The 25,681-nt window shown below is 41.6% G+C and overlaps 1 protein-coding gene and 1 long non-coding RNA gene across 2 annotated transcripts; both read right to left on the bottom strand.

The window, feature by feature from the left end:
• Positions 1-889: 889 nt before the first annotated feature.
• LOC148896264 (uncharacterized) lies at positions 890-13,415 on the bottom strand. Its single transcript, XR_016115320.1, has 2 exons — positions 13,243-13,415; positions 890-2,170 (listed from the first exon to the last, which is right to left on the bottom strand). It is a non-coding gene; the product is annotated as an uncharacterized LOC148896264 (long non-coding RNA).
• A 1,763-nt stretch (positions 13,416-15,178) lies between these two features.
• ncam3 (neural cell adhesion molecule 3) lies at positions 15,179-25,010 on the bottom strand. The gene is made up of 14 exons (XM_088999492.1): positions 24,854-25,010; positions 24,349-24,420; positions 24,023-24,217; positions 23,440-23,574; positions 23,185-23,325; positions 22,919-23,036; positions 22,480-22,634; positions 22,237-22,370; positions 21,360-21,495; positions 20,703-20,870; positions 20,503-20,623; positions 16,262-16,391; positions 15,937-16,105; positions 15,179-15,377 (listed from the first exon to the last, which is right to left on the bottom strand). The coding sequence occupies exons 1-14, from the start codon at positions 24,897-24,899 to the stop codon at positions 15,196-15,198; spliced, it is 1,902 nt and encodes a 633-aa protein (XP_088855618.1). The 5' UTR covers positions 24,900-25,010; the 3' UTR covers positions 15,179-15,195.
• Between the last annotated feature and the right edge of the window lie 671 nt (positions 25,011-25,681).

Below are 25,681 nucleotides of genomic sequence, written 5' to 3'. Positions count from 1 at the left end.
CTATCATGTTAAGGCTGAAAACATCAAAGGGTGCGTACCTCCATCTACCGTTGGAGAGGAGTACTGTACCTCTATTGCCGATTTTGTCTTTCAAGCTTGAGTTTACCTGTCGTTTTTGCCAAAGGGTATTTCCAGTTATCTACTTCATTTGAGGATTATGTATGTAACGTATGTAAATAAAAAAGGCCATCAGTGTTATTTTTTTATTCAGTGGCCTCAATATTGTTATTTTTTTCATTGATTATTCTTGTTGTTGTTGTTATTGTTGTTAATAATATTCATCTTAGTCATACTTGTAGTAGTTGTAGTATTAGTAGTAGTAGTAGTAGTAGTAGTAGTAATAGTAGTAGTAGTAGTAGTAGTAGTAGTAGTAGTAGTAGTAGTAGTAGCCATAGTAATAGGAAGAGTAAGAGGAGTATCTGTCATCATAGTAGTAGTTGTATTATTGTCCATCATTTATCAATGTTCAGTGGTGAGTAATTGTTTTGTACCTAGTCCTTAGTTCACCCTGAATTTTAGCATGACAGTTATCTAAACTTGTGCTTTAAAAATATCGTACTAAGCAGCACTCATCAGTACAATGCAAATGGGTTGTCAAAATCTGGTCATGGAGGGTCACTGTCCTGCATGTTTTCCAAGTCTCTCTGTTGCAACACACATGGTATGAAATCTTTAGATGTGGCAAACACTGACGACAGGGCTCTTGTGTAAAAGTGTGAACGATTCTCTTTAACTCAGCACCATTAATGTCGAAACCGCTGGCAACGGCTAGGTATTTTCCCTCCCCAGTGGTACATATCTCATTAGTCTTACAAGTGTTTAGGTATGAATGGCGATAAGTTGTGTTTAAGTGTTTTTGCCCAAAGTTTTATTGAAAAAGATTGCAAAATAACAGTCAGAATAAAAATTTAATCATAGTGATAATTTTTTTTACTTGATATAGCTCAGACAGTGATTAAAACCATACATACAATATTCACAAACATGCACAGCTTATATGATCTGTGATCATGATAAACTTTTTGTCAAAGTAAAAAGGCTGCATCTGAGTTTATCAAAAGGAAAACTCAAACAAGAGATATCAGATTCTTTAAAATATATTGCTTCCTGTTCTTATTGTCTTGGGTCCTGTTTATACATTGCAGAATTTTTATAACAGTGATAAATGTTGCATGGCTTATCGTTGTAGGAATATTAGGATATCAGGCTTAGAAAGTATTTCTAAAATGTTAATATCCACCCATCCATTCTTTGAAGCGCTTATTCATCCAATTTGGACCGACTTGTCCTATCTGCCAGCTCCTATCACAGCTCAGGCTGAGTGGGCAGCATACTCTGACTGGCGACTGGCGAATCGCAGGGAACATTCATAATATACAAGCAACCATTCACACCAACGGGTCATTTACAAAGTGTAATGAAGGTAAAGCTTTTATAGAAAAGAGGAAGCAATGGAAATACATCAAAGCAAACATCGGGAGACCATAAAATACACAATGTAGATTAGCGAGCCTAAAATAAGATTCTAACCAGGAACCTGTTGATTGTGGTGCAGCTTGCAAATAATTACTGGTACTAAGCCGTGCTGCACAGACAGGCATTTTTTATGTCAGACAGCTGCACTTGATCCTGTTCGGAATAAACAAAACATTGTTTGTTTTTGACATTCAAAACATGTGTTTCTATTTGAAAACATTTTCATTTCAAGAATAAATTACAAACACCTTTACCCTGTAAAAGACCAATATCAAGATTACCTCAGGATGAATGCAGTACTGTTGAGGTTAAATTCAACTGAACCAGCAAGCTAACAATTGCATGACATACAATATAGCTTGTCACTTTAGACTGTCTTCTTGACGTTCCTACCAACTTGGAGGTTTTCATGAGGAGATTTTAAGTCAGGAGATGCCACTGTGAGACTAATAAAGGCATATCCAATCCAATCCAATCCAATTTGCTTCTTACCCTCTTAGCATTCATACATCAGCAGCACAGAGGAAACAGACAAATAATAATTAATTTGTTTATACTGTACTGTTGGTAATTCAAATTTCTGCTTCGAATGATCTCTTCAAAAAGGTTAAGTCTGAGGGTGTGTCTTTGTTTCTTTTGTAGATGTTAGCCTCATGCATCTGCCCCAGGCCTATTTCTGTCTGGCTGAGGTTTCCTGTGGGTGGGGGAGAAAAATGGATTACAGATTATTGATTATTTTACTGCACTTAATTATTCTTCATGACAACAAAAATGTCTCTCCGTGCTTTAAAGCACAGGTGTCAAAGTCAAGGCCCGCGGGCCAAATCCGGCCTGCCACATCATTTTTTTCGGCCCGCGAAAGCAAATCAAACTTGTTGAATTCCATGATGATTGCTAAAATCTGAGCCAAAATTTCATATTTTTGGATGTCAACCACAATAAAAGTCATTATTCTTGACTTCAGATTTGAAAACGAGTTATTCATTAATTTGCAGAGTTATTCATTAATTTGCTGTGTGCTCTATATGTAATATTTGAAGGGATTTAAACATTCTAATGGGTTCCCCAAATTCATAACGGCCCTCGAGAGGAAACCATAACTACAATGTGGCCCGCGGCAAAAAATGACTTTGACACCCCTGCTTTAAAGCTTGGGGATGTTCAAGGCATGAAATATGACTCTAAACTGACCTTGAGAATTTTGAAAGGCGCTTATAAAAGAAATTTATCATTAAACTAGTTTGGTGGGGTGAGGTTTGGATCGTTCATAAAATAGCCTGCTTAGGCAACATAGGATTAGTAATACTGATGTGGTGATACCGGTCGAAGTGGGGCAATCAGGCCAGTCGTTAGTCAGAACGACAGGAACTATCAATGGAGCAGCTGCAGGGAGTAGTCCTCTGCTCCCCCCAACCTGAGAGCAGGGACCTATCATAGCAGAGTCTGGCACCGCCATGTCTGGACAGTAGGGATATATATATAGGGCCTAAACTACCAGTAAGACTTTAGTTTGCTGACAAAGTTTCTTGGATAAGAAGCGAAACGTCCGACACCTTCAAAGAAGTACAGATGACGGCTGAAGAAACCTTTTCATCGATGGACCACTCCTGTACGACTGAGAGCTTAGACAGACGTATTATTATTATTATTATTATTATTATTATTATTATTATTATTATTATTATTATTATTATTATTATTATTAAATAATTGACATCAAAGGAACAGATGTGCTGAAAGGTACTAGCAAAACCAATTCATTGTATTTAGAGTACAGACGCTCCACAGTTTACGAATATTCGAGTTACGACAAAACGGTACATATGAACATTTTTGCGGTACAGTATGTCGTAAAATGTTTGGACAGAGATCCTGTAAATTACATTTTGTATTGCGCACCAGTGACGTGCAGTCAGGGGAGGCAGGTGAGGCCGTGCCTCACCTGTCATGGAGATATCAAATGACAAAATAAATTAAACAGTTATACTTATTTAGTGATTTGTACTTTTAATTCTTTTCCATTTAACATCACCATTTTTGGATTTTTTTTCTCAAAATCGCTGAATTTTCACATTTACAGTTTAAATACTAAGGAGAGACGAGCGGTGAGGCAGCAGCCGACTGAGCCTCACCTGTATTGCGCAATCACTATGCTAACTGTGCTGGCTTGCTCTGCAGTGAGACCGCATTGCGGTCCCACTGCATAGCGCTATTAAAGTGTTCAAACACTTTTAGAATATGAACTAAATTTCTACAGTTTAGCTGGTGTATATAATGTAGAGTCACTTCACATTATAAACACTGTACTACAGTGTTTATTTTATTTTATTTTTTATCAAAACTGTGTGCATAGGTGAGGCACACAGTTCTCCTGCCTCATGACAGGGGGCGCTGGTGATTACAGACATTTATGCGCCTCCTTGGCTGCAGAATAATAGAATTAGTGAGAGCAAGCTACAATAAAGTTAGTACCTTAAGTGCAACTATCCACTCATTTTTTCGTGTTGCTTGGCCTTATTTTCAGAATGGAGCATTATATATCTAATTTGAAAGAAATAGAGAGACTTTTAAAACTGAAGAAAGATAAGGAAGGCTTCTAAAAAGAAGTAATCGATGCATTTCTTCAGAAGGAGTGGCACATGGACTTCATTTATAAGTAAAGGTAACACGATAACAGTTTTTTTTAATCTTTTTTCTATGCTATAGCTTATATAAGAATGCTGACATGACATTTTAAACAAAACACGTTAACTGTTGCCAATCAAATGGTGAATAAGCTACTCTGTAGAGTTCATAGTTCATATGTTTGTAAATCTGACTGTGATGACGTCATTGCCTCACCAACCATGAACCTCACCCCACCCACTGTTGCGCACCCTTTTCCGGCCGAGCTCGCTTGCGATTGCCAGCGTCCTGGGCCTCAAGCACACGCACGCGACGTACACCAAGGCTGACCAATCAGCTCCCGGCTACGCCAAAATGTTGCAAACGAGTTCTGGCCCCGATCCGCCGAGCTCGCTTACGATTGGCTGTGTACAGTATGTGGGCCTGGAGAAATCCCTCTTACCAATAATTGACGCGCCTGTGGTCGTTTATGATTGGTTGTGTAGAGTATGTGGGCGGGGAGTAAATCCCTCCTCTCAGTTGACGCTCCAGGAGGACTCAGTGCATTAGTAAGTACATACGTGCGTCCCCGTTCAGTGTTTGACTTAAAGGACAACCGATGTCACTTTGTTTTTTAACTGACATCAGAAAAACGTTTTATAGCATCTAAAATACCCAAAACACGCATTAAGATATTTTTAGTCAAATGCAAATCACCAATAAAAATGACTTAAAGTGTCCAAAATCTGCAAAAAATTGAGCTGCGAATTGGGCATTTTCAGAAAGTCCCGCCCCCAGTTCGTGACATCACGCGAAGACGTCTTGCATTGCTTGTGAATCAAAACAATGGCTTCAGATTCGGAGAATATGCTTTCTTGTTACACATCCAGTTATGAATATGATTCAAATAGTTCTGAAGAGGAAAGCATACATGTTTGAAATCGATTAAAGAATTATATGTGCCATTTTGAGACAACATTGGGGGAAAATCTCTCATCCAAAAAAAGAGGCACAAAATGGCGACCTCCAGTGGCCACCTCCGCTTCCACAGGCTGATAAATTCCTTATATGGAGCTTGGATGCCCTCTTCTGGCGGCTTTTGGGTGCAACACGGTTCTCAGACCAAACATGTACAACAAAATACATTGACGTGATGGAAGGACTGCTACAATGTGTCTTTTTTTCGGTCAGGGGGCGGTACTTTCGTGACGTCACGTACGGACTCGTCACCAACTCAAAAACAAGACTTCCTGAATATTCATATTAAAACGTAAAATATAGCAATATGCGGTGGAATCTTATTAAAATATGCTCAGTCGAAGTCATTTGAAGCCATTTTACAAAATATGGACACAACTTGTCCGGAGACGTCGGTTGTCCTTTACACATACATTCCATACGAAATATAACACTGAAGCAACCTGCGACTAAATTCATCTTACGAACGACCGCTCGGAACGTATGTCGTTCGTAAAGTGGGCAGCGTCTGTACCAGTATTTGAAAAAAAAGGTGTTATTTTCCATATATAATATATCCCAGGAGACATCGTGTGACTGTAACTCCACATACTCATGTTTAGTAAGAGAGGCTTTGTTTGCATTAACTGTTGCCAATCAAATGGTGAATAAGCTACTCTGTAGAGTTCATAGTTCATATGTTTGTAAATCTGACTGTGATGACGTCATTGCCTCACCAACCATGAACCTCACCCCAGCCACTGTTGCGCACCCTTTTCCGGCCGAGCTCGCTTGCGATTGCCAGCGTCCTGGGCCTCAAGCACACGCACGCGACGTACACCAAGGCTGACCAATCAGCTCCCGGCTACGCCAAAATGTTGCAAACGAGTTCTGGCCCCGATCCGCCGAGCTCGCTTACGATTGGCTGTGTACAGTATGTGGGCCTGGAGAAATCCCTCTTACCAATAATTGACGCGCCTGTGGTCGTTTATGATTGGTTGTGTAGAGTATGTGAGCGGGGAGTAAATCCCTCCTCTCAGTTGACGCTCCAGGAGGACTCAGTGCATTAGTAAGTACATACGTACGTCCCCGTTCAGTGTTTGACTTAAAGGACAACCGATGTCACTTTGTTTTTTAACTGACATCAGAAAAACGTTTTATAGCATCTAAAATACCCAAAACACGCATTAAGATATTTTTAGTCAAATGCAAATCACCAATAAAAATCACTTAAAGTGTCCAAAATCTGCAAAAAAATTGAGCTGCGAATTGGGCATTTTCAGAAAGTCCCGCCCCCAGTTCGTGACATCACGCGAAGACGTCTTGCATTGCTTGTGAATCAAAACAATGGCTTCAGATTCGGAGAATATGCTTTCTTGTTAGACATCCAGTTATGAATATGATTCAAATAGTTCTGAAGAGGAAAGCATACATGTTTGAAATCGATTAAAGAATTATATGTGCCATTTTGAGGCAACATTGGGGGAAAATCTCTCATCCAAAAAAAGAGGCAAAAAATGGCGACCTCCAGTGGCCACCTCCGCTTCCACAGGCTGATAAATTCCTTATATGGAGCTTGGATGCCCTCTTTGGCGGCTTTTGGGTGCAACACGGTTCTCAGACCAAACATGTACAACAAAATACATTGACGTGATGGAAGGACTGCTACAATGTGTCTTTTTTTCGGTCAGGGGGCGGTACTTTCGTGACGTCACGTACGGACTCGTCACCAACTCAAAAACAAGACTTCCTGAATATTCATATTAAAACGTAAAATATAGCAATATGCGGTGGAATCTTATTAAAATATGCTCAGTCGAAGTCATTTGAAGCCATTTTACAAAATATGGACACAACTTGTCCGGAGACGTCGGTTGTCCTTTACACATACATTCCATACGAAATATAACACTGAAGCAACCTGCGACTAAATTCATCTTACGAACGACCGCTCGGAACGTATGTCGTTCGGTAAGTGGGCAGCGTCTGTACCAGTATTTGAAAAAAAAGGTGTTATTTTCCATATATAATATATCCCAGGAGACATCGTGTGACTGTAACTCCACATACTCATGTTTAGTAAGAGAGGCTTTGTTTGCATGTTCTCCCCAGGCCTGTGTGGGTTTTCTCCGGGTCCGCCGGTTTCCTCCCAGACTCCAAAAACATGTATGGTAGGCAGATTGACCACTCCAAATTGTCCCTAGGTGTGAGTGTAAGAGTGACTGTTGTACGTCTTTGTGTGCCCTGCGATTGACTGGCAACCAATTCAGGGTGTCCCCCGCCTCGTGCCCGAAGACAGCTGAGATAGGCTCCAGCACCCCCCGCGACCCTAATGAGGAATAAGCGGTATGTAAAATGGATGGATGGATTTCCAGTTTCAGCTTGTGTTGGCGCAAAGCGCAATTTGGATTGCATGATACTGACGCTGGTTGGCGGAATGTGCCATTTTGATTGGATGATCTTGACTACACGGGATGTACCACCAAACCATAACTGAAGTGGCTGATCTCAAGAAGTCCTATCAGTAGCTAGAGAGGGCTGGCCCAAAGGACAGCACAGAGGCACTCATATATATATATATGTATATATATATATATATATATATATATATATATATATATACAGTAAAGTCTCGTTATATCGATAGCGGATATATCGATAGTCCCGGTTATATCGATACTATTTCTATGCACGCACGGAGAAAATTACATGCAAACAGGGTCGGATATATCGATAGTCCCGGTTATATCGATATTTTTTCGGACTCCCTTGAATATCAATATAACGAGACTTTACTGTATATATATATATATATATATATATATATATATATATATATATATATATATATATATATATATATATATATATTGTGATGTCACGAGAGGCTGTGTCCTGGAGGGGAAATACATCCCCCTAAGATGGCTCCACCCAGAGAGAGTCTTGGCCCCAGCTGGTGGAAGACAGCAATTCAAACCACACACCTGCGGCTGATCAGGGCTTGATTGGAAAGCAGGGCTCTTAAGGCAGAGAGCCTCTGAGTGTGGAGCTTGGGGAAAGACAAGCTCGATTGCTGTGCTCTGTGGAGAAGTTGATTGCTGCGTGGAACTCATTGCCAGTTGGGACCACACGACTGGACACTGGATTTGAACCTAGCTAAGGTGGCTAGGCTACATGACGAGGACGTCAAGAGGGGTGAGGCCTAGAGACTCTTGTAAAGAACCCCGTCTTCAGTTTTTACCTCAGAAGAGACTTTATTTGGATTTAAGGAGCAGAAGAGACTTTAGTTGGATTTAAGTATCAGAAGAGACTTTATTTTGATAAGTATTGCACTTCTTGTCCCGTCCCGCTGAGAGCTAGCCTCTCATGATATCACAATATATATATATATATATATATATATATATATATATACAGTAAAATCTTGTTATATCGATATTGTTTATATTGATAATACTGTTTATTACGACACTATTTTCATTTCCCGTGCACATTTCTAGTCTTTTTATGTATAATTAGTTCACTTTAGTACGATTCGTGGTTTATACGATAATCCGGTCACTACGTTGCTCTTTTTCATCTCCCGCCGGCCATTTTATGTTTATATCGATACAAAAGATACTTAATGTGAATCGATATTTGCTTAGGGGTTTCTACACAGTACCACCATTATCGAAATCTGTATCGGTCGTGGCGTTGGTCGACTTGGTCACGTGGCCTGGTCATGTGACTTGGCCATGTGACTTGGTCACGTGACCAGCTCCCGTGTCTTGCAGTGGAGCAGACGCCATATTGCTACCGTCTTCAACCATAGCAAAACGAAAGAATTGTGACCTCGGAAGAAAATACAAGGCAATCGTGGCTGTTGAGGAGAATCCAACACGAAATTAAAGCCAAGTATGCCCCAGAAGATTCCCACAATGACGAGGATGACGAGGATGAAGAACCAACAAAGACACAAGCGTTGCAAGGTGTTACGGACGTACAATCTTACTTAGAATCCAGAGAAAATGCATCAGTTTTTTTAGAAATGTTAAAAAAGATCGAATCGTTTGTGTTAAGAGGTGAAAATGGGAAGCAGAACAAGATTGAAGATTTTTTTAAATTGCATAATAAGATGTAAGCGTTGCAGTTTCCCTGTTGCAGTGTTATGTACATGTACACTGTACTGTATATGAATGCAATCATTTTTTTGCAACAATGTGCAACAACATGCGCCGTCGCGTGAACGTGCGAGAAGGTTCGCACTCACGCCCACGACGATCCGTGCCGCGTCTTCGTCCACCCCAGGCCGAGTGCCGTTCCTATCAGGCCACCGCCCGTCGTATGCTGGAGAGGCAGCGGTTGCCCTCTCCACCGACCGTTCCCTGGCGAGTGGACCTTTTGGGAGACTGTTGGGACTTCTGGAAGCAGCCCCTTGAAGGGGGGGTACTGTCATGATCTGGTTGGCGACCAACGGGGGGCGCTGTCGGCCCCACCTGCACCTGCACAGGTGCTGGTCATCCCGATCAGATTGGCGACCAACGGGTAGCGACGTCAGCCCTGCCGGCAGCCTCGCAGGTGCTGGTCGTTATAATCACTGTCACTTGAAAGGACACCCGGCACGACCATCCGTTGTCGGTTCATTGTTTGCTGCTTGTTTCCTGCATGCATTGTGCATGTGTTTGTTTAACCTTGGCGGATTTTACTTTTGGTCTTCTTTTGATACTTTGTATTTTTTCCATTCAGATGATTTTGATGTTTTACATTTTGTTCCTGTTGACCTTTATTTTAATACAATTTGTCAAACAACCTCCTGCTCCCTCCTGCCTGCTTTTTGGGATCCGCAACCGCCATCACCAACTCGCAAAACGTGACAGCATGAACCGACCAACCATCGGATCCCGCAGGTACATCGGTCCCGTCTCATTTCCACCCTGTGCCTGGCAATGCTACGTCCACGTTAGCCCGAGCCTCGTCGAGTTTTAATTGCGTCACTCGGCGAGCCGTAACGTCCACGTAAACGTCCGGCCGAGACCTCCTTCCAGTTGGCCGTCCAGCGTGACACTGGGTGACTGGCAGTGCACGCCCACATCCAGCCACGCTGTCGTCGTGCATGACTAATTAAGTCTCATCACGACGAGCCGTGCAACGTCCGCGTCAACGTCAGTCCGAGACCCCACTCACCGCTGGATCCCGAAGCGGCTCTGGACTGGTCTCGTTCCCCCGGTGCCGGGCAGTTCACGCCCACGTCGGCGCCCGGCCGAGACCTGGTCACATACGGCCGTACGGGGTGCCATTCTGCGCCTGGCAGTTCGACGTCCACGTAGAGCCATGCGCCGTCGCGTGAACGTGCGAGAGGGATCGCACTCACGCCCACGACGATCCGTGCCGCGTCTTCATCCACCCCAGGCCGAGTCCCGTTCCCATCAGGCCACCGCCCGTCGTATGCTGGAGAGGCAGTTCATTACTGCTGCAATAGCGTCTGATACTACTGTGCACAGTCGCTGCTATAGCGGGTCGGTCTTTTTAATAACAAAACATAGCAGTTATCACATACAGATCCAAACAGGAGCTGCTGTTACGCCACAGCTCAGCCATTCTATTCAAACACTCTCTCGAACCCCGTTGTCCTCCCAAGCCCCAGTCACGTGACCAGCTTCTGTGTTTATCCTGTTGACGCGAGCACAATAAAAAACGGCGTAGCAGAGCTTATATACAGTACTGTTGTTCAACACCAACTTCAACCATGGGTAAACGTAACAATTATGATATCCGAACAACGTACAAAGCAATTGTGGCTGTGGAGGACAATCCAACAAGCAAATCCTTCTCGCGAAAGAGTTTGACGTGCAGCAGAATACTTCATCAACGTAAGTAATGTAAACGTTGCAGTTTTGGTTTTTCATTCATGTATTTAATTGTGTTGCATTCCGAAATGTTTATCGCTTGTGAATTGAACAACGTGAGGATTTTTTTTGCATTGGTTGCATTTTTGAAAGGAAATAGTCATTAAAAAGTGTAAAGATGTTTTTATTTGATGCACAAGTTTATTTTTCACGTCACTACTGTACAAAAAGCATGCTAGATACGCAATCCATTAACCCAATGATGAATTTACATGCCATATCAAAGATCCCCATTTACGTATTGCCCCCCCCCCCCTTTTCATGCAGTTCGGTGCAGGACGGATATATCGACAGTATGGTTACATCTACATTTTTTCTGACTCCCGAGAATATCGATATAACGAGACTTTACTGTATATATGTAACAGAGTTGTGCACTAGATTATTAAATTATGACGGGCACCAATGTCCCGCCCATGGTTTCCAGAACAATCTGGACGAGATTTATGGTGAGTCGCATTTCTCTGATGGTCTGGATTAACGCGCATTTTCATGATAATATCTTATTTTGTTTCCCCTTTTGTACTGTCTAGTGTTATCTAATTAGTTCCCTTGCAGCGGATGCCCTCTCCACCGATCGTTCCCTGGCAAGTGGACCTTTTGGGACACTGTTGGGACTTCTGGAAGCAGCCCCTTGAAGGGGGGGGGGGTACTGTCAGGATCTGGTTGGCAACCAACGGGGGGCGCTGTCGGCCCCGCCTGCTCCTGCACAAGTGCTGGTCGTCCCGATCAGATTGGCGACGTCAGCCCTGCCTTCAGCCTCGCAGGTGCTGGTCGTTTAATCACTGACACTTAAAAGCACACCCGGCACGACCATCCGGTGTCGGTTCATTGTTTGCTGCTTGTTTGCTGCATGCATGGTGTATGTGTTTGTTTAACCTTGGCAGACTTTTACTTTTGGTCTTCTTTTGCTACTTTGTATTTTTTCCATTCAGATGATTTTGATGTTTTACATTTTGTTCCTGCTGACCTTTAATTTAATACAATTTGTCAAACAACCTCCAACTCACTCCTGCCTGCTTCTTGGGATCCGCACCCGCCATCACCACCTCGCAAACCGTGACAGATTTGCATAGCGCTGCCTCCGCTGAGGGCTGAGGTAAAGTGAGTATCCAATCACAGGACCCGTACATGTCATGTTCAACGCGAGGCCCTCGAGCTGGCCTTACTGTGCCAACTCGTGATCTGATTGGCTATCGCAACTATATATCAACTACATGGTATGTTTGGTCTGAGAACCGTGTTGCGCCCAAAAGCCGCCAGTAGAGGGCATCCAAGCGCCATATAAGAAACGGAGGTGGCCATAGGAGCTCGCCATTTTGTGCCTCTTTTTTTTGGGGTGAGAGATGTTCCCCCATTGTTGCCTCAAAATGGCACATATAATTCTTTAATCGATTGCAAACATGTATGCCATTGTTGTCGCCATTGTTGAAAACGGTAGAAAATGTCGTCTGCTACACACGAGCTGGCGTCTGAAAATGAAAATGGCGTCTGCTACACGGGACCTGGTCACATAACAAACTCACGTGACCAAGTCGACCAATGGCGCGACCGATACAGCGTCCGATACAGATTTTGATAATGGTGGTACTGTACAGAAACCCCTAAGCAAATATCGATTCACCGTAAGTATCTTTTGTATCGATATAAACATACCAAAATGGCCGGCGGGAGATGAAAAAGCGCACCGTAGTAACCGGATTATCGTAAAAACCACGAATCGTACTAAACGGAATTAATTATACATAAAAAGACTAGCGATGAGAAGGTTTCTTCAGCCGTCATCTGTACTTTTTGAAGTACAAACCTTCTCATCGATGGACCACTCCTGTACGACTGAGAGCTTACACATACATAAAAAGACTAGAAATGTGCACGGGAAATGAAAATAGTGTTGTAATAAGCATTTACTATATATATATATATATATATATATATATATATATATATATATATATATATATATATATATATATATATATATATATATATATACAGTATATGTGTGTGTGTGTGTATGCACCCCCTCCTTTTATTCAGACTTTTTTTTTCTCGTTTGCCATTATCATCCCTGATTAAACTTGCCATCTGTTGTGATGGCTGTTTTTTCAGTTACCTGTGTGTTGACCCGGAAGTACATCAACGCACATTTGAACAAAAAGTACCCTTTTGTAAAAAAAAAATCAAAGTTTGTGATCTTGCAATCTTTACGAGGGAATACAAAATGTTGCGCATTTTGAAGATTAATAAACACCCACCGCATCCAAGAAAAGAAAGATGAAAACAAAACAAATGCAAAGCAAGCAAATTTACTTACCCTTCTTCTTCAAATGCTTTGAGGTCAGAAATTTTCTGCCCAAAAAGTTTCACAGCGATGGACATAAGTAGGCCACAGCGGTTTCTGTAGCAGCAAGTGGCATCCACAAGCAAGAAAATCACCAAGAAGATCACCATGACAATGCCCGCCACGCTGCCTTTTGTCATGCTGCTACGCACTGCAAGTAGAAAGAAAATTAATAAGGGAGTGAAGTAGAAAGATGAGGCTGCTAAAGAATTGAGATGTGACGACTATTGATAGAGTGCTTATGCACATTAGTAAACATATTACGTTATTTCATGCTTAGATTAGTAAACATATTATGTTATTTCATGTTTAGCTTAGTACATATTATGATTATTGCACGTTTAATTTAGTTACATAGCATTATCAAGCTTATTAGTGCCCGTTCATGTACAGCGCATAGATGCCCTCACTGTTGATTCTGAAGGAGTCGGTCAGATTTCATACAGCCTGGCGACACAAGCTAGCTGGATTCTGATTGGATTAAAAACTCTGACCTAAAACTACAACACTGAAAGGAGCATAACCAAATGGATATAATATAACATCAAGAAAACAGTATGTAGAATAATTGTATATATATTTAGAAAAAAATACTTTTTTAATGAAATTGACTTTTATTCTAATAATGATAATGATGTCTGATTATGTTAGGCCAGCAGAGAAGGCCTTGCTGGCTCAGACGGCCCACCACTGATATATATATATATATATTTTACACAGTTTACACATTTTTAATGACTACTCTATTTCCTTTCAAAAATGCGACCAATGCAAAATCCTCATGTTCTATTCACACGAAACCACGAAAAAAAACAGTGATTGTTGCAAGCGATAAAGATATCTGAATGCTACACAATTAAATGGATGAAAAACCAAAACTGCAACGTTTACATTACTTACGTTGATGAAGTATGTTTGGTCTGAGAACCGTGTTGCGCCCAAAAGCCGCCAGTAGAGGGCATCCAAGCGCCATATAAGAAACGGAGGTGGCCATAGGAGCTCGGCATTTTGTGCCTCTTTTTTTTGGGGTGAGAGATGTTCCCCCATTGTTGCCTCAAAATGGCACATATAATTCTTTAATCGATTGCAAACATGTATGCCATTGTTGTCGCCATTGTTGAAAACGGTAGAAAATGTCTTCTGCTACACACGAGCTGGCGTCTGAAAATGAAAATGGCGTCTGCTACACGGGACCTGGTCACATAACAAACTCACGTGACCAAGTCGACCAATGGCGCGACCGATACAGCGTCCGATACAGATTTTGATAATGGTGGTACTGTACAGAAACCCCTAAGCAAATATCGATTCACCGTAAGTATCTTTTGTATCGATATAAACATACCAAAATGGCCGGCGGGAGATGAAAAAGAGCACCGTAGTAACCGGATTATCGTAAAAACCACGAATCGTACTAAACGGAATTAATTATACATAAAAAGACTAGCGATGAGAAGGTTTCTTCAGCCAAACCTTCTCATCGATGGACCACTCCTGTACGACTGAGAGCTTACACATACATAAAAAGACTAGAAATGTGCACGGGAAATGAAAATAGTGTCGTAATAAGCATTTACTATATATATATATATATATATATATATACAGTATATGTGTGTGTGTGTGTGTGTATGCACCCCCTCCTTTTATTCAGACTTTTTTTTCTCGTTTGCCATTATCATCCCTGATTAAACTTGCCATCTGTTGTGATGGCTGTTTTTTCAGTTACCTGTGTGTTGACCCGGAAGTACATCAACGCACATTTGAACAAAAAGTACCCTTTTGTAAAAAAAAAATCAAAGTTTGTGATCTTGCAATCTTTACGAGGGAATACAAAATGTTGCGCATTTTGAAGATTAATAAACACCCACCGCATCCAAGAAAAGAAAGATGAAAACAAAACAAATGCAAAGCAAGCAAATTTACTTACCCTTCTTCTTCAAATGCTTTGAGGTCAGAAATTTTCTGCCCAAAAAGTTTCACAGCGATGGACATAAGTAGGCCACAGCGGTTTCTGTAGCAGCAAGTGGCATCCACAAGCAAGAAAATCACCAAGAAGATCACCATGACAATGCCCGCCACGCTGCCTTTTGTCATGCTGCTACGCACTGCAAGTAGAAAGAAAATTAATAAGGGAGTGAAGTAGAAAGATGAGGCTGCTAAAGAATTGAGATGTGACGACTATTGATAGAGTGCTTATGCACATTAGTAAACATATTACGTTATTTCATGCTTAGATTAGTAAACATATTATGTTATTTCATGTATTGCACGTTTAATTTAGTTACATAGCATTATCAAGCTTATTAGTTCAATAGTCGTTGCAAAGAGACAACAACTCCAATTTTAGTCTAAGGCCCTCCCAACACTGAGTTGTTCGTAGCTGATTGGACGGAAGATCGACTTGTCCGCAACTGATTGGTCAACAGACTGTTGCGGTATTCTTTTAAAACTAAGCCTGAAGAGGCAGGCGTTGGTTCTTCTTTTGTCCAGCTCCAACTAGAGATGTTTCTCTCGATTGTTACTGAATAAAGTAGTTTTTGCTGTGTACCAACTATCGACTCAACTGGCATTTCATCAAGAAACTCGACAAAGTCCGAACCAGACGAAGATAAATGAATTTTACCCAACAACTATAATTGATGTTTGAGATGATGAGAGGATTACCAGGTTTCTCTGCAATGGTGAAGTTGAAAGTTACAGGGAGTGAGGAACCGTTAGCATTGATTGCTTTGACTTCCAGTTGATAGTCTGCGCCAAAGATCAGGTCTATGAGGGAAATGGAGTCAGCGTTGGATGACAGCTGCTCTGTTTTCCATTCAGCGCGATCTTTATCCTGGACACAATAGAGACATATAGCTTTGAGGCACCAAGTATGGGGCATAAAATAAACAAAAATGTTTTTTTAAATATGTCTTTTTAAATACAGTATTTTAATTTCCACTTTTTATGTATGGATGCGATCACACAGCAAAGGCATGTCGAGCCTGACCTCTCGATATCGGAGATTGTAGTGCAGGAGAGGAGTGCCGCCATGATCTGTTTGCCTGAGCGGGATGAAGAAGGAATTGCCCCCTACTTTCATCTCATCACACAACAAAACTGGGCTGTCTGGTTCACCTAGGTGGTAAGAGAGAAAGAAAATGCAGAAATGTACAACTCCTTGCTACTGTGGTGACGCATTTACTTACTGTGTGTGTGTATGTGTGTGTGTGTGTGTGTGTGTGTGTGTGTGTGTGTGTGTGTGTGTGTGTGTGTGCGCGCGCGCGCGTGCGTGTGTGTGTGTGTGTGTGTGTGTGTGTGTGTGTGTGTGTGTGTGTGTGCGTGCGTGTGTGTGCGTGTGTGTGTGTGTGTGTGTGTGTGTGTGTGTGTGTGTGTGTGTGTTTATTACCTCCTGTCAATGCAGAATGAGAGATTGGACGATGATGGAAGCAATACACAACAGAAAAAACAGATGAATCAGAAAGTGCATAACAACATATGTGATGAATAATATTTTTATGATAGCACATGTGCTTCAATACACATGAATAGTAATATCTGTTTCCGTAACATTAACATATGAAAATAAATACATCTTATATGAGATCATGCCGGAGTTGCAAAGACCTAACATACACAGCCCATGAATGGCTGCCTTTCCAGCCGGTCCTGTGTTTTCTTTTTCTACTTCTTTCTTTCCTTTCCTCTTCCTTTTATAACTTTGCTGCTGTGTTACTTCCGGGTCGAGTGAACGCTGGCGCGAATAGCTGCCACTGCTCACCCGCCCAAAAAAGTCCTGTGACTGTAAAGTGTCCTTGAGAGTTTTTAAAGGCGCTTAGAAATTAAATGTATTATTATTATTATTATTATTATTATTATTATTATTATTAGTAATGTAGCCACAAGGGGTCACAAGCCAGTGTCTTATTGTGCCGGTCCCAAGCCCGGATAAATACAGAGGGTTGTGTCAGGAAGGGCATCCGACGTAAAAAAAATTGCCAAAACAAATATGCGAATCAAACCTCTGAATCCCATACCGGATCGGTCAAGGCCCGAGTTAACAATGGCGCCATTGGTACTGTTGACCTTCAGGGTGCCAGTGGAAAATGGACTACTGTTGGTCGAAGAAGGAGAGGAAGGAGGTGTGCCCGGAGGAAAAGAGAGAGATGGAACGCCAAGAGTATAGAACTAAGAGTAGGAACTTTGAATGTAGGAACAATGACAGGTAAAGGTAGAGAGCTGGTTGACATGATGCAGAGAAGGAAGGTAGACATACTGTGTGTCCAGGAAACCAGGTGGAAAGGGAGCAAGGCTAGAAGCTTAGGGTCAGGGTTTAAGTTGTTCTATCATGGTGAAGACAGAAAGAGAAATGGAGTTGGGGTTATCTTAAAAGAGGAGTTTGTTAGGAATTTCTTAGAAGTAAAAAGAGTATCAGATAGAATGATGAGTCTGAAGCTAGAAATTGAAGGTGTGATGTTCAATGTTGTTTGTGGGTATGCCCCACAAGTAGGATGGGAGCTGGCGGAGAAGGAGGAATTTTGGTTGGACTTTGATGAAGTCATACAGAACATCCCGAGAAGTGAGAGGGTTGTAATTGGTGGAGACTTCAATGGACATGTTGGCGCAGGAAACAAAGATGATGACGAGGTGATGGGTAGGTTTGGACTCCAGATGAGGAACGCTGAAGGACAGATGGTGGTTGACTTTGCTAAGAGAATGCAAATGGCTATTGTGAATACTTTCTTTCAGAAGAGACAGGAACATAGGGTGACCTATAAGAGTGGAGGCAGAAGTACACAGGTAGACTACATTTTGTGTCAACGGCGCCATCTAAAGGAAATCAGTGACTGCAAAGTAGTGGTTGGTGAGAGTGTAGCCAGACAGCATAGGTTGGTGGTGTGTAGGATGACGCTGGCAGTGAGGAAGATGAAGAAACCAAAGGCTGAAATGAGGACAAAATGGTGGAAATTGAAAAAGGAAGAGTGTTGCATGACATTTAAGAAGGAGGTAAGACAAGCACTGGGTGGGCAAGAGGTCCTTCCAGATGACTGGCAAACTACAGCGAACATAATCAGAGTCACAGGTCGGAAAGTACTTGGTGTATCGAGTGGAAGAAAGGTAGATAAGGAGACTTTGTGGTGGAATGGGGAGGTGCAGGAGAGTATACAGAGAAAGAGGTTAGCAAAGAAGAAGTGGGACACTGAGAGGACGGACGAGAGTAGACAGCAGTACAAGGAGATGCAGCGCACGGTTAAAGTAAAGGTGGCAAAGGCCAAACAAGAGGCCTATGATGACTATATGCTCGGCTGGACAGCAAGGAAGGTGAGACTGATCTTTACAGGCTGGCGAGACAGAGAGACAAAGATGGTAAGGACCTGCAGCAGGTTCGGGTGATTAAGGATAGCGATGGCAATGTATTAACAGGTGCCAGTAGTGTGATGGCAAGATGGAAAGAGTACTTTGAAGAATTGATGAATGAGGAAAATGAGAAGGAACAAAGAGTAGAAGACGTGAATGTTGTGGACCAAGACGTAGCAAGCATTAGCAAGGATGAAGTGAGGAGGGCGCTGATTTTTAAGAACAAAGGAGATGTGCAGAGTTGTACTAATTACAGAGGAATAAAGTTGATGAGCCATACAATGAAACTCTGGGAAAGAGTAGTTGAAGCTAGACTAAGAGCAGAAGTGAACATTTGTGAGCAGCAGTATGGCTTCATGCCAAAAAAGAGTACGACAGATGCAATGTTTGCTTTAAGAATGCTGATAGAGAAGTACAGAGAAGGTCAGAAGGAATTGCATTGTGTCTTTGTAGATCTGGAGAAAGCGTATGACAGGGTGCCCAGAGAAGAGCTGTGGCATTGCATGAGGAAGTCTGGAGTGACGGAAAAGTATGTCAGAGCGGTACAAGACATGTATCATGACTGTAATACAGTTGTGAGCTGTGCTGTCGGTATGACTGAGGAATTCAAGGTGGAGGTGGGACTCCACCAGGGGTCAGCTCTGAGCCCCTTCTTGTTTGCTATGGTGATGGACAGGCTCACAGACGATATTAGTCAAGAATCTCCTTGGACCATGATGTTTGCAGATGTCATTGTGATCTGTAGCGAGAACAGGGAACAGGTGGCGGAGAAACTAGAGCTATGGAGATATGCCCTAGAAAGGAGAGGAATGAAGATCAGTCGCAGCAAGACGGAATATATATGTGTGAAGGAGAGGGATCCAAGTGCAACAGTGATGCTACAGGGAGAAGTGATAAAGAAGGTGGAGGATTTTAAGTACTCGGGGTCAACTGTCCAGAGCAATGGAGAGTGTGGAAAAGAGGTGAAGAAGCGTGTCCAGGCAGGCTGGAGCCGCTGGAGAAAAATGTCAGGTGTGATGTGTGATAGAAGGGTTTCAGCTAGGATGAAAGGAAAAGTGTATAAAACTGTGGTCAGACGAGCCACGGTGTTTGGACTGGAGACAGTGCCACTGAAGAAAAGACAGGAGGCAGAGCTGGAGGTAGCAGAGCTGAAGATGTTGAGGTTTTCTTTGGCAGTGACCAGGTTGGATAGGATCAGGAATGAGTACATTAGAGGGACAACTCATATTAAAGGCCTTGGAGAGAAATTCAGAGAGGCCAGACTGAGATGGTTTGGACATGTCCAGAGGAGAGAGAGTGACTATATCGGGAGAAGGATGCTGAGTCTTGAACTGCCAGGCAGGAGACAGAGAGGAAGACCGAAGAGGAGGTTTATGGATGTGGTCAAAGAGGACATGAAGGTAGCTGGTGTGAGAGAAGAGGATGCACAAAACCGGGATAGATGGAGGACATTGATTCGCTGTGGCGACCCCTGAGGGGAAAAGCCGAAAAAGGAAAAGAAGAAGATTATTATTATTATTATTATTATTATTATTATTATTATTATTATTATTATTATTACTGCTGCAGGTTCAAGAACCGCTGCACGCCAAAATTCAAACATTGCTGTGATGTTCTTGGATGTTGGCATCAGTGTTCTCAGTGGCAGATCACTGATGTGCTGCACCTTTGTCCTTCTCTTTCACTTGTATGCATGCTGTTAGTGCATGTTGATTGCCATTGCTTTAAATCTTGTATATTTACCATAAAATTATGCAACAAATCAACAACACCCTCAATTCTAAAAATGAGCTTCAACATACTATTTTGTTCATTTCAGGCGTTGTGTACTGTAATGTGGAATGGAATGTGGATTTATTGTGCTACTGCCATATGGCTAATATGTGATACTTACGTATTCCAAGTGTTCGAACAGAGTTTGCATCTGAGAATTGGCCACGTCCTGCTGCATTCATGGCAGCCAAACGCACAGTGTATAGTGTGTAGGGCATGAGAGAGGTCACTTCCAGGGTATCTACAAGCACAAAGATGAGGACACACACATTAGGATTAACAGCTGGTTTGAACCTGATGCATGGACAATTTACAATTACCTGAGGCTGTGACGGTGACTTCTTGCCATTGCTCAGCTGTATTTTGTCTCCATTGCAGGACAAAGTTTGTAATTGGTGTTCCTCCATTGATGGGTGGTGTTTTGAGGGATAAAAAAACTGAGGCAGGTCCAGGTGAGACTGACAAGTAGGGAGGTGGACCGGGCTGGGCTGTGGGTCAAAGAACACCATGGTAAAATGAGGCACCTTCAATGATATTTGTAATTTATCTGATCTAATCTGATCTAGTGCAGTATATCACTATTAATGTCTTGTTTTAATGTCATGGACATACTATATTTATAAAAATGGATTGTATGTTTTATCCATTGGACGAAATTAGCCCACACCTCTAGAACTGTATAAAGTGATATGTGTTTTTACTGCTTTTTTACTTTGTGTTTATTTATTTATTTATATGGTTGTTTATTTGTTTGTTGGTCTGTTTGTGTATTTGTCTGTTTTTGTTCGTTTGTTTGTTCATTCATTCATTCATTGGGGCGTGGGAGGTGCATATAGCTTTCTAATGTATTACAGGTCTTTACAACTGCAAAATACAATGAGATTATTGAAATAATACACAATTGAGACATTATTATTTTCAAGCAAATGTCTGGCCTATTTCGTTGTTTAGGTGACCCAGTGAGGTTTAGGACTTACTGTGAATTGCAACGTCTCTTGAGGCATTGCCAATGCTTCCAACAGCCATGCAGGAATAGAGACCACCATCAGATGGCACGACTGCGTCAATCATCAAAACGCCATTCTCGGCACGCATACGACCAGAAGGTGAGTCCTAGCGAGGCCAAACACAAAATATGTACAGTACTGTGAAGCACATGATAGGCTAAACATAGATTGATGAAACCAATATAGTGGTGTTATTTATTTATTTATTTATTTATTTATTTATTTATTTATTTTTATGAAATTCTGAGCTTGTGAACAAGAGACATTGGCCAATTTATTTCAGTGGGAGCTAAGGCTGACACAACATATTAGTGTAAAGGGCAGTGATGCATGTGCCAATCATTCCTGGACATCGAACCCACAATGGGAGTTACAGGAATTAAATGTCACAATCAATAGCTTCACACATTCATATAATTTCTAAAAAGCAAGGCAACACAAAATTCTCTTAATTCTTTACAATTTTTTTTTTTTTTTAATGCCACTGTTATGACGATGGGGTATTCAGTACGTGTGCATTGTATTTCATGAAACCAGGACCATGGATGGGTAAGATAAAAAATTACCTCTCTGCCATATCAGTTTACCTTCCGTGATGTCAAAACACGACTTTGATGCTACTGTAACAGTAATAATTGAATGATCTTTACTTGATACAGGCCTTTTATAGAATTTCCTTCTTTATGTGTAATCCACTGTGTACCAACGGGTCTAGGAATACTGCATCTATGTAAAATTGGCACATCATAAAATTTCCTCCTTGGATAGGGATGGCCATAGAGTGACAAGGGGTGTCTTTTACCACCCCTGGCCATCCTGTAGCTCTGGCCCTGCATCTCATTCCTACCAGGGTTTGTCCATTACGCTTATTGATCCAGTGCAGGTCTGGTTGAGGAAGTCCAGAGACGTTACAGGCCACTGCCACACTCTCGCCCACACTCACATTCTGCTGCTCTACAGACAAAGACACCTCTGGGGTCTCTGAAATGAAATAACTGCATTTTCACCACAGTAGCCATGTTTGAATGCAAATGTCATTTGGATATTTTGCTTTTCATTCTGTATCGAGTCAGAAAAGAAGAAAACCAACCAAAAACGTGAAGCATAAGGGTAGCGCTGCTTTCTGCAATCTTGTTGGTTGCGGTGCAGATGTACTCCCCGTAGTCATCCCTGACAACGGACCTAATGGTCAATTGGCTACGGTCAGAGTTGAACTTATGATGACTGGGGTCGTATAATGCTGGCCTGTAAAACAGAAGTTTAAAGAGATTGAAGTCAGTCACCATTATAACGCAATGTATCTATGTATGTTCTATTCATTTCCTGCGTGCATATTATTTTGTTCAAACATATTTATTATGTGTCAAAAAAGTGATTGTTTTTAAAGTGTGCCAATCCCAGAGAAAAGAAGGTTGGTTGTGACAGGAAAGACATCCATTATAAAACTGAGCCAATGACTTTCTGGGGTGACCCCTGACATAGAAAAGCCAATAGAATGAATGTGTATTAATTAGTAACCAAGGTCTTACATGCTCCAGGTAATATTGGGTTTCGGTTGGCCGTCAACCAAACACAGCAAGGAAACATTGTTTTCCGGTCCAGCGATGACTTTGATCAACTCTTCTTTCAGATGTACAGTGGGGGGAGCTATATTCAGAACAAACTTGTTATTGTCACTCTTTCAGAACACCGACTGGACTTTATGCAAATTCAACAATCCCAATGCTTGTCTACTTTCTGGAAAATCAAACATGCTTGATTTCATACTTTTAGTGATGATGCAAAGAAGACACACCATTGACCACAATAGATATGGAAAGCTGATTATAGATGGGCCTTCCTTTTATCTGGGCCTGGCACACGTATATCCCAGCATCCTGTCGCTTCACTTTCTCAATGAGGAGTGCGTTATCAGGCAGTGGGTACACATTTTTTCCTAATAAAAACAAAGAAAAAAGATCAGAAAACCACATTCCAAAATCAATTTCAAAGTCAAAATCAGATTCGACAAATAATTATGTGTAGAGAAGCCCCATGATGATATACTTACCCTGAGGAGACATCTCCTTGCTGTATATCCAGCGGACTTCCACCGCCGGCTGGCCAGACACCCAACAAGGCACCATTCCATCTGTACCCTCCAAAAACTCATGGTAGGTAAGGGTGTTTTCAAATGATGGACCCTCTGACAACAAATCCAAGATGCTTATTTTGAGTGTGGTAAATTCTTAGATCAGACAAGTTTGATTTTAACAGTGTTTCAAAAGATCCACTGGCCACAGCAGCATCTGCATAACCCAATATTTGCCAAGAATGTTATGCAAACGACTACGCCACAATGGCACAATAATATTCTCTGAAAAAAATTGGCAATTAATGGAATTATGAGAGGGGCAAAACAGTCACCACTCATCTCAGTACGATCCAATCCAGTTATACAACAAAGCAAATTCAAATACATTCTCATAAAAATATTGTGCATGCAAACACGTCTCTGACTTTATCACATCACTTAGTTTAATGCGACAGAATCACTGATAGGCCTACCAGCTGATGCAACTTTGCAGGTGTCGTGACCAGTTAGTGTTGAGTTTTTTATACATCTGCTAAAAGTGTATGATACTCTTACATACCATAAACATAAATCTGTGTCTGAACATCGTCCATGTGGCCGTTGTCAAATTCACACAGGCAGGTGTACCTTCCTGCATCCTCCACTGTCGCACTCTTGATGACCAGTTTTGAAGAGGACTCATCCACTGTTGATATCAACTCTTCATCAATGTCCTCGCCATTCTTTTGCCATGTTATGTGTCCTTCTCCCCCAGCTAAGACAGGATAGTATATGCATCAAATGGAAATTAAAACCGATATGTGCCACAGGGGCTTTGTACCTACACAATGGCATTTCTAATGACATTGGCGTCAGCCTTATTTAAATTACCGATGGAAAACTGACCTTTACAGAAAAGTAAAATATCTTCTCCACTTTTAATATCTTGCTTGCTGGTGATGATGTCCATTTTCGCATCTGACACAGAAAGGAAAGAAACATGTGCCATCAAACGCCTGTCACTAATTAGTGCACATTACACAACCTCTTCATGTTTATCGCCGAAAATGACCGCTCTAGTTGGATCCCCAAACTTGAGATAAAAGAAAAAAACGTATATATATATATATATATATATATATATATATATATATATATATATATATATATATATATATATATATATATATATATATATATATATATGTATGTATGTATGTGTGTGTGTGTGTGTGTGTGTGTGTGTGTGTGTGTGTGTGTGTGTGTGTGTGCGTGTGTGCGTGTGTGCGTGTGTGTGTGTGTGTGTGTGTGTGTGTGTGTGTGTGTGTGTGTGTGTGTGTGTGTGTGTGTGTGTGTGTGTGTGTGTGTGAAAACATACATATGTAATATGTGAAAAAATAGCAGACCTTACCTGTGCTATGCACAATCAGAAGAAGCAAGAACATGGCGAATCTCATATCACAAATTTTCACTTTGGACGCGGTCACACAGAAAAATTCCTGTCAGGTTAGCTGGATTTTAGAGCCTCAGATGTGACACCTACTTTCAGGGTTGTTGCTACGGGGAGGTTTCTGTGTCTTGTGTTATATAGGGAAGGTGGAAGTTAAAGGAAGCAAAAAGTGGGCGGAGAAAAGCACATGTATCTCATCTCTTGTCATTCATGAGCAGAAATTGCGTCATGCATTTCACGACCAAGTCTTGTTATTTTTAATATTTTGTCGAAGTAGTAAATACATAAAAGTCACTGCTCTGGCATCACACTCACCACAATATATTTATTTTGGTCGGATCACAGGCTCCATTAAATAATGATTGTGATATTAGCAGTTCATATTTTTCTTTCTGATCTCATAATATTGAGATTGATCACATCTTGGACACCTCGATGGTTAACTGCTTAGCATTTAGGCCTCACACTGCAGAGGAGCAGGCTTAGATTCTAGCTTTGGGCTTCCTGTGTGGAGTTTGCTTGCTCTCCCTGTGCCTTTGTGGGTTTTATCCAGCTACTATGGTTTCCTCCCATGTTCCAAAAGCATGCATGGCAGGCTAATGGAACACTCTAAATTCTCCCTTGATGTGATTGTTAGCACATTTTTTCTCTGTGTACCATGTGATTAGCTGGCAACAAGTTCAGGGCGTCCCCTACCTACTTTACCACATCAGCAGGGCTCCCGCTTTTTCGCCTTGGAGAAATATTTCGCATTGTGTCTCTCTGCCTATGATGTGATTTATCATGAAA

The sequence above is a fragment of the Hippocampus bargibanti genome, linkage group LG06, assembly GCF_051943395.1.
Source record: "Hippocampus bargibanti isolate YZ-2025 linkage group LG06, ASM5194339v1, whole genome shotgun sequence".
NCBI classification, from domain to species: Eukaryota; Metazoa; Chordata; class Actinopteri; order Syngnathiformes; family Syngnathidae; genus Hippocampus; species Hippocampus bargibanti.
The sequence above is the reverse complement of the archived record's forward strand: the minus strand, read 5'-3'. Positions and strand labels throughout refer to the sequence as shown.

Coding starts and splice junctions, on each gene's coding strand:
- ncam3 (XM_088999492.1), bottom strand. CDS start 24,899: ATGAGATTCGCCATGTTCTTGCTTCTTCTGATTGTGCATAGCACAG. Junction 24,421..24,853: donor TCTGATTGTGCATAGCACAG/GTAAGGTCTGCT, acceptor TTTCTGTGTCAG/ATGCGAAAATGGACATCATC. Junction 16,392..20,502: donor GTTCGAACACTTGGAATACG/TAAGTATCACAT, acceptor CTCTTACCACCT/AGGTGAACCAGACAGCCCAG.